Here is a 26509-nt window from a genome sequence, read left to right on the forward strand (position 1 = left end):
TCTAAGACAGATTTAAAAAATATTTTGTCTGGTGTTGCTTGACTTTTAATTTCATCTATGGAGTATTTTGACTGGCATTTTTATGGTTATTTGTTTAAAGCTATATTTTATACACTTAGTGTCACGTGTGTTAATGTTAGAGACTTCATAAATGCCTGTGAACTTGCATTGAGTTGAGAGAACACTTTATATATGACTCATTTTGAACTTAGTTCACTATAACATAACACAGTGATATATGTTCAAGCGTTTTTAAGAGCAAAGAACTTGGAACTTCCCTGGTGACGCAGTGGTTAAGAATCGGCCTGCCAATGCAGGGGACACGGGTTCCATCCCTGGTCTGGTAAGATCCCACATGCCGCGGAGCATCTAAGCCCATGCACCACAACTACTGAGCCTGCGCTCTGGAGCCTGCGAGCCACAACTACTGAGCCTGTGCCCCTAGAGCCTGTGCTTGGCAACAAGAGAAGCCACTACAAGGGGAAGCCCACGCACTGCAACGATGAGTAGCCCCTGCTCACCGCAACTAGAGAAAGCCCACGCACAGCAACAAAGACCCAATGCAGCCATAAATAAATAAATGAACAAACAAATTTATTTTTTAAAAAAGCAAAGAACTTATGTCACCTAATGCCCGATAGCCTAGCTGTGCTCATTCAGATCTTTTACTTTTATCATGCCTTAAAAAATAAGTTGGGCTTCCCTGGTGGCGCAGTGGTTGAGAGTCCGCCTGCCGATGCAGGGGACACAGGTTCATGCCCCGGTCCGGGAAGATCCCACATGCCGCGGAGCGGCTGGGCCCGTGAGCCATGGCTGCTGAGCCTGCGTGTCCGGAACCTGTGCTCCACAATGGGAGAAGCCACAACAGTGAGAGGCACACGTACCGAAAAAAAAAAAGTTAACTAATTTCACAACTTATGTAATTTTACATATTTTTACATCACTGACTTAGTTGCAAGGTTCTAAGTTTGTTGCATTAAGTTATAGTTATGGTAGCTAGAAAATAAAGCTTATTAGGTTTTTATATAAACCGAGAATAAATATTTAAGTGATTGTCTTAAGGTTAGTGCTTCTGGTAAACTGTGTGGTTTTTATATATTTATTTTTCTTAATTTATTTTTGGCTGCGTTGGGTCTTCGTTGCTGTGCGTGGGCCTTCGTTGCTGGGCGCAGGCTTGCTCTAGTTGCAGTGGGCGGGAGCTACTCTTTGTTGAAGTGCGCAGGCTTCTCATTGTGGTGGCTTCTCATTGCGGAGCACGGGCTCTAGCGGCATGGGCTCAGTAATTGTGGCTCGTGGGCTCTAGAGCACAGGCTCAGTAGTTGTGGTGCACGGGCTTAGGTGCTCCGTGGCATGTGGGATCTTCCTGGACCAGGGATCGAACCTGTGCCCCCTGCATTGGCAGGTGGATTCTTAACCACTGCAGACAGGGAAGTCCCTGTCTGTTCTTTAATTGTAGGGTTTTGTATTTCTTTGAGATCCTACACCCCAGACAAGGTCTTGTTTAGGTGAGATTGCAGGATAGTTCAGATATGCAGTGTGTTGTCTGGAAAACTATGGAAATGGCCGTATTGCTAATTGTAGTCACTAGATCCACGTTATAATCACATGGGTATAGTGTAAGAAGCATCAACTGATGATTTAGAAAACAGGGGTTCTAGTTCTTGCAATTCTACACATAGCTGTATTGCTTAGGTGTAGGCTCTCTGTTGGAAGATGTCTCTAAAATCCTTCATAGTCTGGGCGAGGTGCTGGGATGAGTCTGTAATTTGATAGACTTTCTGCTGCCCCCTGGTGGTATTCTACCTTAGCCAAAGCAAATGCTTTTACAGGTCCCTTTACAACCTGAGACTGTGCTCCAGTGCTGACCAACTTGATGGTTGAGGAGCATCCCTTCTGTGCAGCTGAGCTTTGCTGCTGCTAACCATTGGTCAGTTGATAAAGAAGCTCAGTGAAGATTGGCCCTGTAAGTTTGGGAAATTATCAGATCGTTAGAACCAAGAAGACGTGGTCAGTGATGCCCAGAGAAAAGTCGATGAGTTGATGGGTATTCATTTTTAAGAGTTGGTATACTTGCTGTCAGAAAAAAATGCTTAATGTATTTTGTTTTGAGTGTGGAGATAAGGGTAAAGAAGACGTACACTTGCTTTCCCTGAAATCCAGGAGACCAGGGAAGGAGACTGGCACAGGGGGCCATTTGGGGAAGAAGAATAGAACATGGTGGGAACATGGACAGCACCTTTACAGCTACGACTGACCAAAGGATGCACATTTAGGTGCCGTCAGTTTAAATTTACCCCTTTAGATGATCCCTAGCCTGAAGATAGTTTAAACTGCTCTAGCTATCAAAGTTAGTATTAGAAATTTATTTTGGGACGTAGGCTTGAACTTGATTTCCCCTATCTGGGCCTGTGAGTTGTTGCCAATTTTGCAACGTGGTGTTAGTCCCCAGGGTTGTGGTCTGTAAATTAGCTTTCCTCTTACCTCAGTGAGTAAAATTTATTTTTATAAGTATAGATTTAGAAGAGATTAGGTAGACCTTTTCTCACTGAAATGGAAAGGCTTTGGTTTCCCAGCCAGTGGGGATTTCTAATCCTCGGTAGACTGTAAAAACTTACTTCACTTTAGATAAGGCTTTTTATTTTATATTAATCAAGAAACTGTGTTTTCTCTCAGCCTGCTATTAATCCGTTACCAATACTAGGTAGTCCCAATTTAAACAGCAAAGGTGTACTTTAAATTAGTTGTGTTTTATTATTACGCGTGGTGATTAGGGCCCCAATCAGTCTTCCAAAGTCCGTAGATTATTAAAAGCGGTGATGCTTCTGAGTAAAATCATCAGCACACATCTAACTAAAACCTCTAACAATTTCTGGGTAGTGGAAGCATTCTGGGAGAGAATTTAGAAACTGAAATGTTAAACCTTCTAAGACATTTTGATGGTGTATGAGACGAGAAAAATATATTTGAAACCTGAACTGCCTTAGAAAATATGGGATTGTGGTTACTGTATATTAAATGTATCTAAATTTTATGGTACTGTTATTCTCATCATTTCTTTAGTATTAAAGAGGTACCATTGCCTATTACAATAGTGTGACTAAAACTTGTACATTTAGATACTGTAGGGAGGGGAAGAATCTTCCTCTTCCACCCATGTTAGGGTCTCTGGCAGGGGCCCCACAAGTTAGACTGACAGAAGACAGATTAACAAGAGAAAAGTAAGCAAATTTATTAATGCTTGTGGCATATACACATGGGAACAGTAGCCATGAGTAACTCAGAAGGATGGTAAGAACTTGAGTTTATATAGCGTCTTAACAGAAGAACAACAAATTTTTAGAGTAGTGACGAGACAAAGGAAAAGGACTTTGAGCTTCTAGGGGAAGCAAACGTGAGAAGGCAAATATGTCGGAAAGCTAATGGTAGAGAAGGTCTAGTGTTACCAAGGTTGGTTATATAGATTCCCCCAGTGCCATCTCTGGGCTGATAAGTTTTTAGACTCTTAAAGTTGTCTCCAGTGATTAACTTCTGTCCTTCCTGGTAGAGCAGGGAGAGGGAATACTTTTACAAACTTATGTCCTACTTTGGGGCAAAACGGGGAGAGCAGAGAGCTTTTCCTGTATCTGCTTCTGTTGTTGAATAGAATAGTTTGTATGCCCAATGCACAGTGAGGCCAAACGACAACATTGGAGTGTGGAGCACAGAAAGGTTTATTGCAGGGCAAAAGCAAGGAGAACGGGTGGCTCAAGCTCGAAAAGCCTGAACTCCTCTTCTCGGGGAAGAGTTTTTATAGGCAAAATTGGGGTTGGGGGGGAACTGCAGGGCGTGTAACCCTCCTCTGGTTGGTGGTGAGCTAACAGGGTGCTGTACCAGGAATCTCAATCATCAGCCTTCTGGTTCCAGCCAGTCTGGGGTCCACCACTTGGGCCCAGCCTGAGTTATCATCCTCCACCTGGGTGAGAACTCTAGTTCCTGCAGAAGAACTCAGAGGTATGTATCAAAGTATCATGCACGTCCCCTCAGGAGGAACCAGGACCCTGCCCCATCCTGCACTGTTGCTCCTTTCTGTATTCCCTCACTCCCCTAATTAGTAACTGTTTGAATCTGCCCTTTGGAGCTCAGAGAAGGTCTAGGAAGCTTTCCTACAAACAAGAAGGGGACACGGAAAGGCTTTTCTGCCTGGGAGGACCCCACAGCATCCTGCTTGGTTTCACTTCTCAGTTGCCTTCAGCTCAAAATAATCCTCATGCCAAAGTAGCATATTCTGCTACCCTTCAACACCAAAACCGTGGCTTTGTGCTTTAAGCCTGCGGTGGTCCTTGTGGACAGGGACAGAAATACCAGTAAGGAAGGTCAGAGATGGAGATAGGCAGCTGTGGTTTGAGGTAAGATGGAGGAAAGCATAGCCAGGATGGTGAAAAGCAGGATGGGGCTAGAGCATTCTTCAGGGTCTCCTTTCCTTTAAAAAATAAGTTAGTACAGAATAATAATAACAAACGTATTTTCAGTCATTGTTCTTGAATATGTGATGAACTCTCTCAGAATAGCAGTTCATATCCCCTTGAGGTCTGGAAAACTTTCTTGAATGCTTGCTTTGATTATAACTTTCCTGTTTTTTTCCTGTGCTCTTTCTTGAGCTCCTACTAGTCACATATTGAATTTTCTAGATGACTTTTTTAGTGCTCTTACCTTTTCTCTCAGTTTTCCGTCTTTCTGTCTTGTTCTACTTTCTGAGATATTTTTTCCAACTTTATTTTCTAATTACCATGAATTTCCAAGACGTTTCTTTTTAAAAATTCTCTGAATTTTTTTTTTTGGTACCATTTTGTTCTTGTTCAGTATCTTTGAGAATGTTAATAATAGTTTTTCTTAACATTATAATTTTCCTACTTAGCTTGTTCTTCCAGGTTCTTTTTTGTTTTAAGCTCTGGCTTTCATATTTATTAGAGTTTCTTCAAATGTCTGTAATTTGTGGGGGGGGCATCCATTCTTATTTTAAAGAAGGCACTTTAAAATGCTGTCTGAAAGCACTTTGCATGAGTGGAGCTTGTTTGTGTGGGTTTCAGTGCAAGATGATCAGTGCTCTTCTCTTTTAAAATGTCTGGAGTTCCCAGGGGGAAAAAAAAGATCTGCCTGGAAGTTTTCATCCTGGCTCCCAGTATTCTGGGTGTCTAATAAGGTAAAGGGCTAGGGCAGGTCTGACTTAACATCTGTTTGCAACTTTTACTTAATCCATTGTAGTTAGTATGATGGCCCTACTTTGAACTGTGTTCCTGTCCCCTGTTCTAGCAACTCTCATTTCCCTTTTCCAGACAATAAACTTTCAGTCTTCTCTGGTGTGGAGGACAGCTAGTTGTTCCACTGTGCAAAGTGAGAATCTAAAGGTAACTTTTTAAATGGTCTTTCGACCAGTCCTATTTTTAGCTCTACCTTCACCCCCATTTTGCAAGTTATCTGCACCTCCAATTCCTCATTCTTTTAAGGCCTCTGTTACACAGTTTGCTTTTCATTTTTCCTCCTTACTGGCTTAGGGTTCTGTTTTCTTGGGATTGCTGTCAGTTACCACTAGTCCATCTGCTTCCCAACCTCCTAAACTAGTTGTCTCTTTTGTTCTCTTTGCTTTTTTTTTTCTTTTCTTTTTCATCCCTATATTATCATTTGAGGAGAGTTTTAAGAGGCGGTGGAAACTAATGCACATGTTTAGTTAGCCATCTTTTTAAACATAAGATTCGTCTTTTGATGGAGTGGATTCCATTTTCCCCTCCTTTTCTCCCTGCAAAAAGACTATGTGGATGCTGGATTGCTTGAGTTTGGGGGATTTGAAAAAACCTGTCAATTGCCTTTAAACATATACTTTATATATTTGTTGATTTCCCTTCCTCTTATGACCTCCCTTTAACCTTTTGCTCTCCCTTTCGTCCTGAGGTATAAGCCCACCACAGGCCAAGGAGAGAACCTGGGATTTTCCTGTATTTTCTTTAAAACACCTGTCCTTTTTTCTTTTTTTTTTTTCCCCCTACCATGTCTTATTCTTGTATTAATGTTTTACTTCTTTCTTTTATATCATTAGTATACTCACTTCACCACTCTTCAAACTTACTTTGTTTTCTCAAGTTCATGGTTTGGTGAACTTCCTGTTTGTCACACCTGCTAGCTTTACCTCTTGGTGGATTATTTCCTCATATGGTTTATACTTTTCAATTACTTGTTCATTCTTAACTGAGATTACTTTTTCCATGGGAAACCTGTGAACTCTTGCTTATTGAAGAGTCTCTAGGGGGCTATTTTGCATTTACTTCTCTTTTGTAATTTACATTAATTTCTTGAAGTTTCTTAAAAACACAGGATGGGAAAACATGGCTTCATCTTTTTTCCCAAGCCAGTGACTTTTTTCATAGCCCCGATTTACATTTATGATAGATTCAGAGGTACGTGCAGTCTTTTTAATTCCAGCTGAACAAGCAGTAAAGTGGAAGGGTTTTAGCTTTTATTTTAAAAAAAAAGAGGAATAGGAAAAAAGGAAGAGGATGGAGTGAGGTGTGATGGAAATAAGAGCCTGTGTTCGCCCTTCCCAGGCTTCTTGGGGCAGATAAGATCACCGTTGTGCACAATAGCTGGACATGAGAGCCATGGAATTTGGAAACATTGATTATGTCCTAACATTCTTGAGTTGCCAGATTGAGTCTTTGTCTCAGGACTACAGATTAACTTGATGAATATTATAAAATAGCCCTGCTGGTTTCAGACCTAGAGAGGCAGTTCATCAGCTGAGTGGGAATAAATCTCTTCAGAGTTTTGGTAATTGGGTTCTAAGAATGAAACCCCAGGGGAAAACTATAGTGATTAGTTGTCATTAGAGTTATGCAAAGTTTTCCTTATTATAATGACAACAAGACAGAGTTTTCAAATGGTTTTTACATTTGGCAGTAGACTGGATAGATGGATACTGAAGAAAATCTAGATGATAGAAGAGTTGTCATTCTGAGGGTTTGTTGTTTTCTCTCTGGAATGATGGGAAATATCTGAGACTGGAATTTCTTTATGCACTTAAGTTCAGATTTCAGCTTCATCTTTGTGGGTGGTTTGGCTCTTATCCTGAGACCATTATGTTTGGTGAATATGATGGTTTTGGAACCTAATTATACACAGAGGGCAAAAGTTCCAGTTATTTAGGGAAATCTGCAAGCCCATTTCATATTTTTAAAGAAAGCAAATGTAGGAAGCATCTATTTTTAATTTTACAATGCAGCCTATGTGTTTAAAAACAATATGCTTGAAAGAAAAACGTTTTTCTTTTCTTAACACAAGTAATATGTCTTTATCAGAGAAATTAGAAAACACTGGAAAAAATAAAGCCAAAAATTATTTCATAATTTTATCTCCCAAAGGTAACAGTTCAAAGGTGATATACACCTTCTAGACGTTTTTCCTATGGATGTTCGTGATACATGTGTGTTTCCAAAAACGGTATCATTCTCTTTTGTAACCTGTTTGACAAAACTGTATATACACATATATATAAATATGTATCACAGTAAATATAGAAGTATAGTCTAGTCTTTAGTGGAGGCTTAGTATTCTGTTATATCATGATGTATTTAATTCTCAATTTTAGGTTGTTTCTGATTTTTGCCACAATAAATGATTCTTTGAATTTTCTGGTTACTAAATTTTTTATATATATAAATTTATTTATTTATTTATTTTTGGCTGTGTTGGGTCTTCATTTCTGTGCAAGGGCTTTCTCAAGTTGCGGCGAGCGGGGGCCTCTCACTGTCGCGGCCTCTCTTGTTGCGGAGCACAGGCTCCAGACGCGCAGGCTCAGTAGCTGTGGCTCACGGGCCCAGTTGCTCCGCAGCATGTGGGATCTTCCCAGACCAGGGCTCGAACCCGTGTCCCCTGCATTGGCAGGCAGATTCTCAACCACTGCGCCACCAGGGAAGCCCTGGTTACTAAATATTTACATTCCTTCAGAGAAAACCCAAACGGAGGCCTGGTGTATAGGAAATGGAACGAGCTAGGCTTGCTGGTGGTAGGACTTTCCAAGAAATAGATGAAACGGTTTTGTATTTCACACTGTCAGAGAACCACTGGAGTCATGATTTATAGCATACAGTTGACATGGCTGGTTTCTTGTCATTGTGTTATATATACTACCTTTGTCAGCCAAAAATCATCTTTCCCTCTGGAACACTGAGGGCTACTACATTGGAATGGGTCATTAGGGAGGGAGATACAAAAAGGGAGGCTATCAGTTGGGTTAGTTATAGGGCAACTGCAGAGAAAGAATACATTTCAGATATTGCAGAATCAAAATATTAAACATCATTAAATAAACAAGGCAGAGAGACCCAAAGATGTCCATATGAGGCTCTTCTAACAGTTTAAGTGGACCATGAGGCAAGTATGTTTACTTCAGCAAGCTCTTCTTTCTTGTATCTCAGCCAAATAGGCCAGCATATGCTTAGTTCAAGGAGCCATTTCAAAAGGGATGGTTTGCTAACCAGAGTTGACTATGGAATTGTGAACATTTCACGTAATAGCAATTTATAATAAATTACAATTTAAAGGTTAAAGCATCAAAAGTCATCTAAAATCTCCTCAACAGTAGATTGAAACTGTGTGATTCTTATTCTAGCCATTTTTTCTTCTTCAGATAAATACAATTTTATGAATTCTGCCTATTTAAATTAATTCTTTACTTGTTAAATAACAACCAAAAAATCTTACCGCTAATTAGATTGGTTTGGAGAAAAGCATTCAGGAGCTATCCAAATTGAGTCAGAGAAGACTTAACACCTACCTCATGAGTATTTCAGTGGGCTGCATTACCCTAAAAGGTCCATTAGGTTACTGTTGACTTTTATGGAAAGTTCTAGTAGGTGTAAAGACCTTTATGTGGGCTTGAAGCGTTTACAGAAAGGCAGTTCGTCTGTTTCACAATAAAATAGTATGAATTCTTTTTTTTTTCCTATTTCTTTATTTTTTGGGGGGGCTGCGTTGGGTCTTTGTTGCTGCACGCGGGCTTTCTCTAGTTGCGGCGAATGGGGGCTACTCTTCATTATGGTGCGCGGGCTTCTCATTGTGGTGGCTTCTCTTGTTGTGGAGCATGGGCTCTAGGCTTGTGGGCTTCAGTAGTTGCAGCACGCGGGCTCAGCAGTTGTGGCTTGCGTGCTCTAGGGCACAGGCTCAGTAGTTGTGGCACACAGGCTTAGTTGCTCCGTGGCATGTGGGATCTTCCTGGACCAGGACACAAACCCGTGTCTCCTGCATTGGCAGGCGGATTCTTAACCACTGCGCCACCAGGGAAGCCCCATAATATCAATTCTTGATTTTATTTCTCTTTAACAAAGTACCCACAGGTACTTTCATGTTGTAAAGTCTGAGCTAAATATCACATGCTCACCAAATTTTGATTTTGCATCAAGTTGATTATATAAGCTAGTAGAGTAAAATCATGTGTGTGCCCCACGTTGCTTTTGTTCTTAGAGATTTGATACATGGAGCGTGGAGCGGAAAGTTTACTTGGCAATTATGCTATGTACTGCTTCCTACTTTCATTTGGCATTATCAGTATTTAGAAACATCTGGAACTTCTCTATAGTTTCTTCACTGTTATGGCAGCTATGTTTGTTCAATCTTGGGTCCATCGTGCCTTAAAAAAATCATGAAAATGCAATTCTTAATTTCATGGCCTTTGTTTTAGAAGTTCATTGAATCTTCAAAGGAGAATAAATTATATTCAGTATAATCATTTCTTACATTTTAATGTATTGCTCTATGTTATCCAAACCACTGTCAGGTACATGTGAATTCCCTTAATTAATGGAACAAGCAAATGGAATGAACTATTCCACTATAGGAAACTGAGGCCCTGATATTGGAGTACAAGTTAATGCCAGAATAAGCATTAAAACTCAGATTTTCTGAGCATTTGCTGTGTGGATAGTTGTACTGTGTATTTTGTGGTATTCTAATTTTTGAAAAATTGTGTTCAGTGTGTAATTCATATGGTTGCTTTTTGTTAATGCAACAATGTCTTGTTCCTAGACAATGTCAGATAACAAGATAATATAATAGATTCTTTTTGAATAAGGGTAAATATTCATAAATGAGTTATTTAGTGATTTTGCTGGTGAATGTTTTTTTTTTCAGTACCAGGATAATTGCTTTAACTTATTTTTTCTTTTTTTAGACATCTGGCTTTGATGATTATTTATAGAGGCTATAGTGTGTGGTGGAATATTATCTAATGCCTTTTTTAATATTAAAGCCTAAAATACCTATTTTAAGAATTGGAGCTGAATTGTATTCACAGATTTATTTTTTATTTAGTTAAAACCTTGGTGAGTTTAGAATATATAATGAAGTGTTCTTCCTGCCCTTTATCTTCTAGGACTCCATAAGTTTTAAAAAGACTTTTCAGATTATCTTTCATACATTCTCAAATCTGTGAGACCATTGACTATTTATAGTGGGAAAGCCCTGAAAAGCATCTTGAGTCTCTGCCTAAACCCAGAATTAACTCTTTGCTGTGTATGAGATTTTAGACAAATCACCATCTCCCTAGACTGTAGTTTACTTATGTCCAAAAGTTACAGATGCATGAGAGTTCCAGCACCTCTTCCACCTCTCAAATTCTGTAGTGTTTTGGAATAAAGAGTTTATATACAGCTTTTTTTCTTCTATGACATCTTCCCAGTTCTGAGAACTAAGTCTAATGATTTGAGCGCTACGTTATTTCTTAACTTTCTCCCAGTAATGGATTCAGAGTGGCTTTTCTGGATGATGGTGGTAATAGTTGTTTTCTGAGTCCAGCCTAACGTACAGTCTTCTGGGTCTAGATATGAAAGCAGTTTGCCTTTCCCTTCTCAGAAACACCACAGTATGTTCTAAGTTGAGTGTATGGGTCCAGGGGGCAGTCACTGCCTCACCTCTCCTCCTACAGCCAGACTCTGGGGTCAGTGAGTAAGTCCTCATGTTTTAGCTGTGGCCTTTGAAGTACTGAGTAGCTGCCCAATAGTTACTTCCATAGAAATGAGTATTTTCCCTATCACGTGATTTCAGCATCAGCTGCAGGAAAGCTGCGTGTATGCCTTCATTTGCAAGCTTCAGATCTTGCTTGAAATATAAATTTTATTTTCTCATGAAATTCGGAAACATGTGTTTCCTCATGTGTGTCCGAATGATTTGGGCTTTTAAAAATGCCATTTGGAAGTGGCAGCTTCATTAAATAGTTATGAAATGTCACTATGGGCCCTGTTGGGCAAATAGAAAGGAAGCAGGATATTACAAAAAGAGCAAGACGTATTTCTTGGAGTAATTAATAGCTTTCATTCCTTTTACATGCTCGTCACAGCAGTAGCAGCCCATGGGAAGGTAGGTAAGGTAGTTGTTAATCCCATTTTCCAGAGGAATCTGAGCTTGAAGAGGTTAAAGGATTTTGTCAAGAAGAGATGTAGCTGAGTTGGGTCTCAACTGCAGGCTCCTGGCCTCACACAGCTGGTGCTCTTTCTACCACATCGTGCACACAAGACAGTGAAATGATATTTTGTGGCACAGATAACAGTGACGTAGGAATTCAGAGAGGGGGGAAAGATTGTGAAGGAGTGGCCAGGAAAGGCTTTGCAGAGAAGGACCTTAAAGGCTAAGGGAAGAATCTGGAACTTGTTGAAGAGGATTCGAAGGAGCATTCCAAACTGGAGGGAATCACAGGAACTGTCTTAAGGAGTGAACAGTTTTTTGTCCTAGTCAATTAATGGAAGCTATTGGGTTATCTTGCTGTCTCTTAAGAGTTCTACTGGCTATCTCAGACTGCCTGACGGGCTTGCTTTTGCAAGATTAGTGTTTCTTCATTTGGATAGAAGCTTGCGGTGCCAGAGAGAGAGAGAGAGAGCGTGTGTGTGTGTGTGTGTGTGTGTATGCGCATGTGTGTGTCTCATGGCCCTATATGGTCTCCTACCATCTGATATTTTTCTATTTTGAAGATGATTGTGTCTGAAGAGGAGATTATCTGACTTTCCTCATCAAAGAGAAGTGAAATAGTACCCTGGCCTTGGTCTGTTCTTTGTGGTTCTGAGGGGCTTTCCCCTCCTGGTGGACTTCTGCATCAGGCAAGGGGAGAAATGAAGAACCTGTATGAAAAGCCCATGTTCATTTCCTTGGGCCTGAACATTCAATCGAGAATTTTTCTTTAGAGTTCTCATAACCACTTCAAGCTGTTGAGCGTTCCCTCGGCTCTTATCCTAATTCTGCTGAGGAATATTTGGAGAGAGGTTTGGGGTCTGATGCCAAGAGATTTCCTTTCGTACAGGACATTCTGCCAGGACTCCCATTTGGTGAGTTTCTTCTTGTCACTCTAGGTAGTAGTAGTGATGATTGAAGCCCCTCTGTAGCGGTTTTTAAGTGGCCAGAGACTCACTTTGGTTTCATATTTCTTTCTGGAGGATGCCCATCTTATTCTCCTTGACCATTCAAGTTGTTTGAAAGCAATTTTCAGTATCAGTGCCATTTTCAGTAGTTTTACTTTCCATTAAACCATCTACATGTTGCTAGTTATAAGGGACAGTCCCTTAGATATTGAGTAGATATTGATTGAGTACCTTCTGGGCCCTGGGAAGGTAAGATACATGGATGCTTAAAGATTGTAGCCCTTCCATGGTCACTCATAGCCCCCTGGGAGAGTCTAGACAGACACTTGACCACAAGGGAATATGTCGGGAAGGTGCACAGCACTGTAGATGCTCAGAAGAGACAATGCCCAACTGTTTTGCAAGGTCTGGAATAGCTTTTAAGCTTTACTGCCATTTGGTTGATTGTTATTTGGTCTGGGAAATTGGAAGTTGGACATACTGTCCATTTTCATTCCAGAGTCAGATTTGGGGGTTCAGTAGGGACAAGTTTGGACTTTGAAATCAGAAGACCTGAGTTCAGGTCCTGTTTGTGCCAGTACCTCCCAGTGTGTCCATAGGGAGTTCATAGTTACTAGGGAAGAAAAGGGATGGAGAGCAGGACAGCCTTGATGAAGTCAGTTTAAGAAATCCTGGTAGAGTTTCTTTACTGGAGGATTTCCAGGAGCTTCTAACATACTAATGTGTACTGCTGGCCCTAGGAAGGATTATGGTATGCAGTTCCTAGGCTCATTTGATTTTTTTTTTTAAAGCATGGAGCCCTTTATCAGATTATTATTCCGCAAAGCATACTTAGGAAACACTGTCGTCACTGATTTCTATCTCTTAAACCTACGAACTTGTGCAGGTTTTTTTGCAGTTAGCACAACATTATTTTATTTTATTTTGTTTTTTACTTTTGGGGCACGCCCTGAGGCATGTGGGATCTTAGTGGCCCAACCAGGGATCAAACCCACGCCCCCTGCATTAGAAGTGCAGAGTCTTAACCACCAGACTGCCAGGGAAGTCCCAACACAACATTCTTTTGAGATTAAAAAAAAAGTTAGCCCACTATTGGAGAGTGTGTTTTCATCATGAGCTATAGCGGACAGTTAACTATTGGATATGATAGAAAATTTGAGAAAGAAAAAAAGACCCTACCTTTTTTTACTGAGGCATAATTGACAAATAACCTTAGTTTTATATTCTACAATAATTTGATATGTGTGTACCCTACAAAGTGGTCACCACAATAAGTCTAGTTGCCATCGGGCACCATATAATTGACTCCTCTTTCACCGATTTCACTCACCTCCAACCCTCCTCTCCTCTGGTAACCACCAATGTCTTCTCTGTATCTGTAAGTTTTGTTTTGTTTTGTTGTGGTTTTTTTTTTTTTTTTTGGATTCCACATATAAGTGGTATCATATGACTTATTTCACTTAGCATAATACCCTCTAGATCCATCCATGTTGTCAAAAATGGCAAGTGTACACTTGGTGGGAATGTAAATTGATGCAGCCACTATGGAAAATAGTATAAGGGTTCTCAAAAAAGTTGAAAGAGAACTACCGTGTGATCCAGCTATTCCCCTTCTGGGTATTTATCTGAAGAATAGGAAAACACTAATTCAAAGAGGCATATATACCCCTTTGTTCATTGCAGCATTATTTACAGTACCCAAGATATGGAAATAACCTGTGTGCACCCATGGATGAATGGCCAAAGAAGATGTAGTGTATATATTTACAATGGAATGCTACTCAGCCATAGAAAACAAAAACAGAAACAAAAAAGCAGACCCTTTTTAGTGCTAGGTTGTGTATCATCAACTTTCGCATGTGGTGTTTAAAGTACTGACGACACCCCTGTGAAGGAGATATTTGATTATGTCCATTTTAGAGATTAATAAGCTGAAGTTCAAGTAGTCGGTTATCCATGGAGATGCTGAAAGTCAAACTATGGTCTGTCTTTTGCCAAAGGCCATGTTTCATTAACCATGATGCTTTGTTAGAGAGCTAGGTCTTTTATTTTTAACTTTTCTTTTTTTTTAAATTTTAAATGATTATTACAAAATTAATACATGCTTATTAAAGAAAAGTAGGTGGGAGAGAAGTAGAAAATGTCCCCAGGCCCATCATCAAGTAGAACTTCAGTCAGTATGTGATATATTTCTTTCCCATTATTTTATGCAATGTTATGTTCATTAACCATAATTGTGGTTAAATATATGTATATATAATATATACATTTTTATACATATATTTATACATAAATAAATTTATAAAACTTCGAATTCTGCTTTTGACTCTCCCCTCCAGATGTGCATTTTGGTTACTGCCACATCACTGGTTAAGTATTTTAATAAATAAATATAGTAAACCAGGACTTGGAAACTTGTAGCTCTTTTATGCAAGCTGCCACTTGACCACGGGCAGGTTCCTTGACCTTCTGGTACTCAGTTTCCTCGCGCCTAAGTGAGGGAGTTGGTTCAGAGCACTGATTTTGAAACTATGGTATCCCACGAAACCTCCTGGAGGCTGGGAGTAAAGATATCATCAGAGCAAGGAGGACCCTGGCCCTTCATTCCATCTGTTTCAACCTAAGCATCTACATTTATAACTCTTTTATAGATTTGGGGTCCAAGCACATTTGGAAAAAGGAACTCATTGACTTTTTATAGAACAGGATAAAATTGTGGGACCAGATGATCCTGAAGCTCAGCATTTCTGTGATTCTCCTTTATGATATCTGTTAAGTTGTGTGCGTTCTTAATGTTTTAAAACATGTCTTCACCAGATAGAGTGGTAGATTAAGCGGATTTGATACATTCTTTAAGATGATCTCAGGAACCATGTAATAAGCACAAAAAGAATCACTGATCAGGGCTTCCCTGGTGGCGCAGTGGTTGAGAGTCCACCTGCTGATGCAGGGGACACAGGTTCGTGCCCCGGTCCAGGAAGATCCCACATGCCGCGGAGCGGCTGGGCCCGTGAGCCGTGGCGACTGAGCCTGCGTGTCCGGTGCCTGTGCTCCTCAACGGGAGAGGCCACAACAGTGAGAGGCCCGCGTACCACCAAAAAAAAAAAAAAAAAAAAAAAAAAAAGAATCACTGATCAGTACTGAGCAATGTCTAAAGCACTGTCGAATTATTTCTTAGCAAATCTACCACTGCCTTTGACTTGATCCATCTCAGGTCCAATTTAATGCTCTTTTAGGGAAGACTAACCAGGGAATCAGTGGTCCCTTAAACTAATACATGTTTGAAAACTATGGACTTTTACCAGTGCCTGATTTTCCATTTTCCTCATGCATGTTAAGGTTTTGCATTTTGAGGGGATTGATTTTCGAGTCCCAGTGTCTTGACTTTTTCTCTTGCCTCCACAGAAGGAAGAATCTTGTTCAAAAATGAGGTGAATTAATGCTCAAGCACTCAAGAACCCCGGACAGCTACATGAAGTGTTTAAAAACTGCCCTGACCATCTCGCCACACAAGTCTGTCATGAGGCCTGACAGGATGAGTGCACCACGGAGGCACAGTGTCCTGCCCTGCAGGAACGGTGATTGCTGACCTGCCGGGAGCAAGCGGGGGGCCGCATGTTGTCTGCCAGTACAATGAAGGAAGTGGTTTATTGGTCACCCAAGAAGGTGGCAGACTGGCTGCAGGAGAATGCTATGCCAGAATACTGTGAGCCTCTGGAACATTTCACAGGCCGCGACTTGATCAACCTAACCCAGGAGGATTTCACAAAACCCCCCCTGTGCCGAGTCTCCTCCGACAATGGGCAGCGGCTCTTGCACATGATAGAGACCCTGAAGATGGAGCACCACTTGGAAGCACACAAGAATGGCCACGCCAATGGGCACCTCTGCATTGGCACAGACGTCCTCGCCCCTGATGGCAGCTTCAGCATCAAGGTCAAACCCAAGGGGATGCCAAATGGGTATAGGAAGGAGATGATAAAGATCCCCATGCCAGAGCCAGAGCGCTCCCAGTACCCCATGGAGTGGGGCAAGACTTTCCTGGCCTTTCTTTATGCACTTTCCTGCTTTGTTCTCACCACAGTGATGATCTCGGTCGTCCATGAACGAGTACCTCCTAAGGAGGTGCAGCCTCCACTACCGGACACCTTTTTTGACCATTTTAACCGGGTGCAGTGGGCCTTTTCTATTTGTGAAATTAATGGCATGATCCTTGTAGGACTCTGGTTAATTCAGTGGCTGCTCTTAAAATACAAGTAAGTAAAGCAAAAGCTTGCAGATTCAGTGATTGGGGTTTCTCACTGCAGATGTTTGATATTCATTATTGGGAAATGAAATTTATCAAGCAGTAGGAATCAAAGCACATTTCTCTTTTTTTTGTTTGTTTTTAAACCACATATTCTGTTGAACCAACTAAAGCTCTGGCAACTTGCAGAAAGTTCTGTGCTTGTTGCCTGTTTTGTACAAGATTCATACAGAATGATGAGTAGAATTGTTAGAGGTGAGGTTTTTCTATTTTCACTTCACAGGAAGGAAAACCCTCAGACATCTTCAGAGAGTACAGGCTATTGAACCACAGAAAAACTACCCAGTCTTGGTGTTTTTAACCCATCACATCAGTTGTCGACAGTTGGCCTATGGGCCATGAGTGGCTGTGTAGCTTTTCCCACACAGAGTCAGATATCTAGAACTTAGCAATATGTATTTAAAGATGTTTCACACAAAGAATTTAGAACAGCTAGTCCAGAGTGGCTTGGACTAGTGGGAGAATGATACCCACAGGGAATGACTTTAGGTGGGATGTGGATGAACCTACATGGCTTTCCACCTTTTATAGAATGTGTGGCATTTAAAGCAGTATTCCATTCAAGTTTCTCAGGGTTTTTATATTTTATTTTTTTGTGGTACGCGGGCCTCTCACTGTTGTGGCCTCTCCCGTTGCAGAGCACAGGCTCCGCATGCGCAGGCTCAGCGGCCATGGCTCACGGGCCCAGCCGCTCCGCGGCATGTGGGATCTTCCCGGACCAGGGCACGAACCCATGTCCCCTGCATCGGCAGGGGGACTCTCGACCACTGCGCCACCAGGGAAGCCCTCTCAGGGTTTTTAAATAGGTATCTCCTTTCAGTTTCAAGTGGATCCAAAGTGGCTTTCATGTCCCAAGCTCTAAACTCAATGCAGACAAGCTGTTTGCTTGGGTTGCCTGTAGCAAACTAAACACCTACATTGTCCTCATCTTTGGTGTCTGATTTTTTCCATTAGCGGAACATCTTTATGGCTTCCATGCATGGGAGTTGGAAACTGGTTTGCTAAGGATCTGAGTTTCTCTCTGGTGGACTGTGTTTCATGACCCACAGTATGGTTGAATATTAAGGAGATCATCTTAAATCAAGAAAACAAAATGCAGACTGAGAATTTATGTTGAACTTTAACGGAAATGATGAGTTTTTTCCTGGTACGTTTCATAAGGTCTGTGTTTTTTTTACCTTATAAATTATGTATCTACAAGTGGAAATAAAAGCAATTCCTGACTCTTTGCCAGGAAAGGGCTATCTTAACCTTGTATAAAGGAAGTAATTTAAGTGGCCAGTTTTTTGGGGGGCTGGTTTGGCAATCCTGGAGTTTAAGCTAAATTTGAAATAGGAGCAATTGTCTGGGATGCATTTGATTTGGTGGAAGACTGTTTTTTGTTTGCTTTAGTTTTAAGAGGCTAAATAGATAAGAATAGGCCTTAGAAATATGAGATGCTCAAAATTTATTAACTACATTCTTCCGGCTGTCAAACTTCAGTTCTGCTTTTGACTTTCAAGCTTTTTTCCCTAGAAGCTCATTAGAAAACAATGCCCGCACGTTTTGCCGCTTCAGAGCCAAGGTCAACTCAAATTAGGTTTCCTGGGGTCTTCCTGATTTTTGTTTATATGAGTTTGTTTTCTGGTTTTTATCAAAATTCTTACATGCAAGCTAATAATTTACTGCCCCAGAATATATCATTATGTACTTATACATAATCTGTGCAAGTTCAAATCTTTCACAGAGCTGACTTTTGAATAATTTTATTCTTGTTCTAAGAAGTGTCCTAACCATAGGGATAATTTCTTTAAAGTATATTACTGTTTATATTTCTCTCAGCAGGGACTTTTCCTCAAATCTGTTTCTCTTTAAGCTTTCTAATTTCATGTTTTACCGGTATTTATTGCTAATACTGTAGTCATTTGTATATTTAAATTGTTCTACAGCCATAAATCAGTTGACTCACACCTTGGGCAAAATTAACCCAGGGCTAGGACACAGGCAGCCTGGGCTCCAGCCCCAGCCATGCCCTCACATGGTGGGTGGTGTGGATGAATCTCCAAATCTCAGGAGCCTTGTTTCTCTCACAGATAAATAAAGACCCTCTCAGTCTAGATGATTTCTGTTGTTCTATACAACTGTGTTTTATTTGATTCTAACATTATTGAATGGGCCAGTTATGTTTGAGTATTATTAACCGCAGAGCATTTTTCGTCCAGAGTACATCCAACTAAGGATTCTTTAAGGTCCTCTCTCTGGTTTCCACGTCAGCAGGATAACTCAACTGTTGTCATGATAATCCTAAGCATCCCCACCCTTGTCCTGCTACTGGGACACATCTCTGGCTTCCCGTCTCCGTCCTTGAGACCTGTCTTCAGTGTGTGTGGCACACCAGACATGGAAGAGGTAGGAAGAAAGATAGAGCTTGACACACCAAGCAGTGGGTATTAATGAGCTCTCTTTCCCTGGCCTTCATAAAGAAGATTAAACTGTTGCATACAGTCAGAGATCCCTTGTTTCTAGTTATTCGGCTACGGCAGTGTAACAGGTTTATTATTAGGTATGTTGGGAAAATGGATCCTTCTGGTTATGGAATATTCTGTTTTAAAGTGACAACCTCTCATTTTGTGCTTGACTCTTCTGACACTTGACCCCTCTCCCCAACCTCCACCAGGAAGTTTGCTACTTAGGAGTATGTCCAGACCTCCTAGGAATTAAACCTGCCTGATCAGTAATTTCCAAAGGGACATTTTAATTTTACTTTGACTTTAAGAGTCTTGGAGCCTTAAAAAATCAGCCTATTCCTTCTTGCTTCTTTATCTTCTACTTTTTAGAGAAGAATCAGGGGCTGAAACTGTAGAGGATGACTTATTGAGAAATGATATGCCGGAATTTGAGCAACATCTCCTGACAGCAAACCCTTCAGCCAGATGTTCAAGGTGCTAGCAAACATGGGTGCCCGAATTTATGACATTGTGACATTTGGTTCTATCCTTATGCTGTATACAGTTGTCCTTTACTGTTAAACATAAGTTTTGTTTTTTGTACTTAAATTTTTTTTGCGTCCTCTCATTCTTAACATCTCCCCCTCATGTCTATATGTACATATGCTGATATATACATAGGTCCGCATGGGGCTTCCATAACGTCGTGAAGTTGGAAAGCAACAACAATGCCTGTCCTTGACAACTTTTTGATTTTTAAAATTGTAAATAATGTTGTCTCCCCATTTAGAATTGGACTTTCAAGCCACTGACTAGGAAAAATTCCTGGGAAATCTCTGCATTTGTGTCAGACTTCACTGCAAAACAGGTATCCCTTGTTTTAAGAAAGTGTGATTAAAGAATATGTTAAAGGGACAGATTTGGTAGGGACTTTCCATGCATGGCTATATCGTAGCTGACACGATGGCACCCAAATGTGATACAGGTGGCTCAGCGCTATTAGGACGTTGTAAACGCCCACCAAGAAGAAGGCCAAGGAGCAGGGTGGCAGAATTTCCAAGCCAAGAATTTTCTAGCCACTCGAGAAAGCACTATGACTTAGTATGGTGGTCATAGGTACCTCAAACTCAACTTTTCTAAAACCAGATTTGTCATTTTTTTCTTTCAACTTGTTCTTCCTCCGATGTGGGCAGTGACATTTCCTAGAAACCTAGAACTTCTCGGTTCCTTTCATATAAATAGCCACTAAGTTCTGTCCATTCTAATTTCAGATTCATTACCTCTTTCCATTCCTACTTAGTGATGAATAGCGGGTGCTCAGATGGAGGCCCAGTTCCTTAGCCTGAAGCCTAGGGTCCTTCATAATCTGACCCCAGGCTGTTCGACCTCATCTCCAGCTACTCTACTCCACGGTTTTCCTTGAACACTTCAAGCTCATATCACAGTCCATTCTATTCATTGTGTGTGTATCTCCTTCATTGCTACACTTTTAAGTTCCCCAAGGGAAAAGACCAGATCCTTTTTGTCATTCATCTTTATATCCCACTGCCTGATACAGAGTCTGGCACATAGAAAGTGCTTGTTTAAAATTCATTCATTCATTCAACTTGTATTCACTGAGAACCTACTGTGTGCCAGGCACTGTGGTAGACCCTGGGGGTGCTGCAGTGAGCAGAGGCCCCTGATGTTCTCACATCAGCTTGTATTCTGACCAGGGTGTAACAGTCCTGAACAAATGAATATATAATACCAGGCAGTGATAAGAGAAATGGAGGAAAATAAAGCAGTCTAAAGGGTTAGAAAGTGTTGGGGATAGTGGGGAGGAGGTGGTATTTTAGATTGGGTGATCAGGAAAGTCCTCTAATGAGGTGACAGTTGAGCAGACACCCGAATCAAATGGGGGTGTACCAAGTAGGTGTTTGGGGCAGGAGCAGTCAAGACAGGAGGCACAGCAAGTACAGAGTCTCTGAGGTTTACCTGGGGAATAGCCACGGGCCTGTGTGGCCAAGCGAGCTGGGAGGAAGCAGTGACACGGGGTCAGGGAGGTATGGATGGCATCGTGGGCTGTGGAAAAAGAGGCAGAATTTTTGTTCCAAGTGTGATGATGTCATTAGGGGAGAATGATGTCAACAGATTGGTATTTTAAAAGAAGCCCTCTGGCTGCCGTTTAGAGAATAGGGAAGCAAGAGTGGAAGGCGGGGGATGGGTGTTAGGATGCCATTACAAATGGTCCAGTTGGAAGATGACCGCGACTTAGACTCACGTTTGGCCAATGAATACATTTTGTGCTGGGCTGTGGGGAAGGGATAAACTTCCTAGAAGCTGTGGCTTCTGTTACATTTAGAACTCCTTCATCTTTTATAGCCACAGGGCTGACTTCTGTTACAGTATCTCATACAGGGTTTTGGGGTCTCTCTGTGAATCTCTGAATTTTATTTGAAATTTAATGAGGAATGAACCATAGATTGAGATAGAAATCACTAATTTGAGAGCTCCCTCAACGTTGCTTGAATATATTTTACTTCAGAGCAAAGTCAGGTGATGTGTATATTTGTTTTCTGTCATGGCTGCTTTTAGATCAGATATTTGCCTAAAAGGAGTAGCACAAGTCAGGTGGGGAGTGAGGGTAGATAGTAAAGCGATGAATTAAATATTGCAGGATATATTGATCCACTGGTGGTGTAAAGATTTGAAGAAAAAAGAAAAGGAGCCGTTGGGTAGTTGGGATGTGGGGTGGAGTTGAAAGAGCTTTGTGGTTGAGGCATTTGGGGCATGGAGTAGAACATTCTGGCATAAACAGTTGTATAGAGTTATGGAGAGAGTGGTAGAATGGTCACCAAGTAGGTTCTTTGAAAACTGATCTCATACCAAAAGGAAAGGAACTAGAGAAGGAAGTGCTGTTGGCAGATCCTGCTTAAGACTTGACATCTCTATTCGGAACTGTTTCTGGGGGCTTCCTTGATCCCGAAGGAAGGAACAGATACGGTTTTCCAGTGTGGCTTTCCCAGGATTACACTCTGAGAGTACTGCAGTGGATTTTTAGGTGTTTGGCAGCAGTACGTTTTTTATGTTGGGAGACCGCTTTGGAAAAGACTTACTTTGTATTTTACCCTTTGGTAAATGCCCTGGGTTTGGAGGCCTTATCTGTTGGGAGGGTGTCTGCCAACAGAAGAAGGTTTATCTACAGTATTTGCCTCTCTCCTGTGAATGGAATGTAATTTCCAAGGACAGAAGCCTTGTGCTGATTGGCAACTGCTGCTGTCAGGTGCTAATTTGATTTTTTTGTTTGTTTCTTTTGTGTCTTATTCAACAGGCTAGACTCTCCACTAACATTTATCTTTTGTTTTACCCCAGTTTGATTCCATCAGTGTTTCTTTTCACATTAAGTTGATTGGATCAAAGTACTTATCTCTTTCCTCTTCTACTCCCCAAGGTAGTTTATGACCACAGTTACTGTCAACCTTTTTTCAATTGTTTTTAAGTCTCTGATGGTTGTGACTAAGTTACGTTCTTAAAAGCTGTTGATGTAGAGCATTTGAGATGAAGCAGGTCCCTTCAATAGAGTTTATTTTCCAAGTTCCAGAAGAGCCTTTTTTTTAAGGCTGTTTCACTTCATTAGAAATCGACGGTACGTTGTGGACCACTAGGCTAGGCTGGAACTTCAGGGCATCTTTACATTTAGTAATTTGTCAAGAATTATTGAAGACTGGTGCTAGGGATGTAGCAGTGAGCAAAACAAAGCTACATAGAGGTTATCTCCTGGGGAATTTTTGTTTGTTTTCACAGTAACATCTCAGGTTTTTAAAGTGTGTGTTGTCCAGACTCTATCCTAAAGTATGAAACTCATGAGGACAAAAATTCCCTCATGTTATTACTTTGGGGGCATCTAGCACATTATTTAATTGGCTGACAGACTGTCATATTCCTCTCCAGCCATAAAGCAAGTTACGAGCTCATGGATCGTCCCTTCCCTTCCTTTCCTCTCTCTCTACACATGTACCTGCATCTATTATATACTTACTCAAAGTCTGTTTTCTTCTGTTCCTTTTCATCCATGTTGTCAAAAATCATTATTGCCCTGTTTAAACGGCAGATTCCAAACATTTGAGTAACGAGAATTTTTTTTTTTTTTTACATGCACTGTCATTTCATCCAATCAACTCTTTAAGCAGTGTGTTCTCTTGTCTCAGTGAAGATACCTGAGACACAGAAAAGCTGTTGACTTGCCCGAGATGCCACACAGAATATTTTGAGGATTGAAGGCTTTTCAGTATAAATCCAGCCTCATAGTGTCCTGGTATAATAGGCATCTGTCCTCTGGAAATGTGTTTTCTTAACAGATAGAGTAGCATAGATTCAACATGCAGAGGACAGATAGAATGAAAACAGAGTAGTCCTGTGTTGGATAATAAGGTTTATGTGTCATAGACCATCCAGGAGACATTCATACTTGCCCCAGGGTGGACCTGCCAAACCTGAAAGCTATCCCAACTTGGCTGTTCCACAGTAGTTTGTAGAAAGCGTACTGAGTTCTGTCCTACTTGACTGCTGTCCTGTGACCTTCTAGGTGTGGTGTGGCATGGGCCCTACTCACCATGCATCTGGGAAATGCCCTCTGCCTCCATGCAGTCACGCTTTTCCACTGAAGACTGCTGACCAGGCGCGCCCAACCTTAGACTTTTTCTTGCTGTTTCTAGCAAGTTTTCTCCCCTTGATTCTGACCCTGGGCAGCAGAGCCCGGGGTTAAGATCCTGTTTTCCTTCCTGAGGCCTTCCCTGTCCCATTATCTTCCCGTGTAATCTGGGTGTCCTAGGCTTTTGCAGGCCTCTGCTCGCCCTCCTTGGAGTGGGGAAGGACAGTCACTCTAGGCACTAGATTCGGTTCCAGGCTCTACCTCACTTCTCATTCTCACTTTGTTAGCTCACAGATGGTCTTACCAGCTTTCACCTCTTCTAATTTTTACCAGTTTAGGTCTCAAGACCTAAATACTAGCCTAAACCCTAGGAATTGTAGGGAAACTAAATTCAGTAATTCCAGCAATTTAGGTTTTAAGTTAACATAAATATTATAAGAGGCTTTTTAAACTGAGACTTAGGATAAAAGGGAGAGAAAGCACAAAAAAAAATTGGTGCAATAAATTAGTTTTCATGAGTTAATTTTTATTTATGACATTAAAGGAAAAACTAAGTAGTGTATCTTGCCTGTAGGCCAATTAGAAGATAAACAAAAAGAAAAAAAATTTACTTATGTTGCCTGAGATAAATAATGCTAACATCTGGTTTCATATTCCTTTTCATATTTTTCTGTATGCTCATATAGGTGTAATCTACATAGGTGTGTATTTTTAAGTAGTATCACATTTGCCTTGTATTTTACAGTGTTCCCAGGGATCCTCTCTTTCCCTCTTCTCTTAAAAAACCACCAGGGATGTCTGTCTAAGTATTCATGCTCTTATTTAGAAGTCATCACATATGTCCCCCCTCAACCTGTTTGTATCATGGTAATGGTAGTTAAGCATTCAGTTATACTGTAAATCTCACTGGTTTGTGCTCATCTTATCCCTACAGCCACCTACTAACTGAGGTGAATTTGGTCAAATCACTTAACTACTTATAGTAGCGTTGTTTCCTCACTACAAAATGGGGACAATAAAATAGTGTCTTATGTCAACGTTGTTGTGTGGATGGAGTCAGATAATGTGTATAAAACACTTAACTGAGTCCTTGGCCTCCTCCTGGTTCCCAAGCCTGCCCCGCCCCCGTCCCCATCTTAGTAAATGGCATCTCTGTCCTGCCCCATTCTCAGGCCAAACGCCTCGGTTTTGTTGTTGGTATTTGCTTCCACCCCACATCTGGTCTGTTAATCCCACCACTTCTCGCCACCTCTGTTGTTGCCCTGGGTCTAACCAGCGTCATCTCTTACCTGGGTTGTTGCAGGAGCTTCCTACTGGTCTCTCTGTTTCCATTCTTGTTTCCCTTAAGTCACTTGTCAACTCGGCAGACAGAATGTGTCACTGTACAGTAAGCTGGTGTATGTCACTCTTCTCCCACTTCATACAGTTTTGTTTTGTTTTTTTAATAATTAGTTTCAGTTTTACTTTTTCTTAAATTTTATTTATTTTTGGCTGCGTTGGGTCTTTGTTGCTGCGCGCAGGCTTTCTCTAGTTGTGGCGAGCGGGGGCTACTCTTCGTTGCAATGCGCGGGCTTCTCATTGCCGTGGCTTCTCGTTGCGGAGCAGGGCTCTAGGCGCGTGGGCTTCAGTAGTTGTGGCTTGCAGGCTCTAGAGCGTAGGCTCAGTAGTTGTGGCTCACAGGCTTAGTTGCTCCATGGCATGTGGGATCTTCCCGGATCAGGGCTCGAACCTGTTTCACCTGCATTGGCAGGTGGGTTCTTAACCACTGTGCCACCAGGGAAGTCCCCTCATACAGTTTTTAGGTCAGAGGTCCTTATGGTGACCAGGGAGGTCCCTCCAGACCTCGTGTCCTCATGCACTTTGCTCCCTGACCCCTCTGCCAACACCCACACATACTAGCCTCTGTTTGGAATCTTCTTCCCCAGATGTCCTCATGGTTAACCCTCTCATATACAGGGACACCATCCCTGATCAACTTAGCCCCAAATTGTAACCTCCCATCCTCCAATGACACTTTTGCTTCATTTTAGCCTTTAGCACTTACCTAACATACTGTATATCATCTATCTTGTTTATTGCCTGCCTCTGCCCCTAGAATATAAGTACCACAGGGCAGGCTTTTTGTCCATTCTGTTCACTGCTGTATTTCCAGTGCCCAGAATAATGCCTAGCATATATATATATATATATATATATATATATATATTTGTTATGAGAATACATAAATAATAATAGCAGCAGCTAACATTAATTGAGTATTGCACTATGATGATTACTGTGCCTAGAATTCAGTAGATGTTAGCCATTGCTGGTGAAGTATGTGCTTATTATGTTTTTAGAATCCAACCCCCTGTTAAAAAGAAAATGTTACTTTTAAGAGTAATCCTTTAGCTTAAGAGCAAACATTCATTGTTGAGTTCTGCCCGCTGTGACTGAACAAGCCTTAAGAATGTGATTCAAGGTAAGTTTTGATGAAGGGAAGGAATGAAGAAAGATCTGTATACATATACGTATTTGTGTTATGTGTACACATACATATTTGTATTATATATACACACACATATGTATATATGCACACATACTATTTTTGTTAATAGCCTAAAATACTGACAAGAAATGTAACTTCTTTTGTTTGGTACTTACGTATGCAGCAGTTTCTGGAGGATACTTTAACTCTTCATAACTCAAGTAGATCATATTGATGTCTTTCATATCTTATAGCGTAACATTTTTTCTTTATGTTACAATCTATATTTAACTCAGGAAATAATAT

The 26509-nt window shown here is 41.0% G+C and overlaps 1 protein-coding gene across 12 annotated transcripts in view; it reads left to right on the forward strand.

Moving 5' to 3' along the window:
* The window catches only part of SGMS1 (sphingomyelin synthase 1), a 292041-nt gene that overhangs the window by 238027 nt on the left and 27505 nt on the right, over positions 1 to 26509 (forward strand). For all 12 annotated transcript variants that reach the window (XM_060034548.1, XM_060034545.1, XM_060034557.1 and 9 more), the window contains one exon: positions 15777 to 16627. In XM_060034548.1, the coding sequence (XP_059890531.1) occupies positions 15987 to 16627 (641 nt within the window). In that variant the 5' untranslated portion in view covers positions 15777 to 15986. The remainder of the gene's footprint in view (positions 1 to 15776; positions 16628 to 26509) is intronic.

Source organism: Delphinus delphis, chromosome 16 (genome assembly GCF_949987515.2).
Source record: "Delphinus delphis chromosome 16, mDelDel1.2, whole genome shotgun sequence".
Lineage (NCBI taxonomy): Eukaryota > Metazoa > Chordata > Mammalia > Artiodactyla > Delphinidae > Delphinus > Delphinus delphis.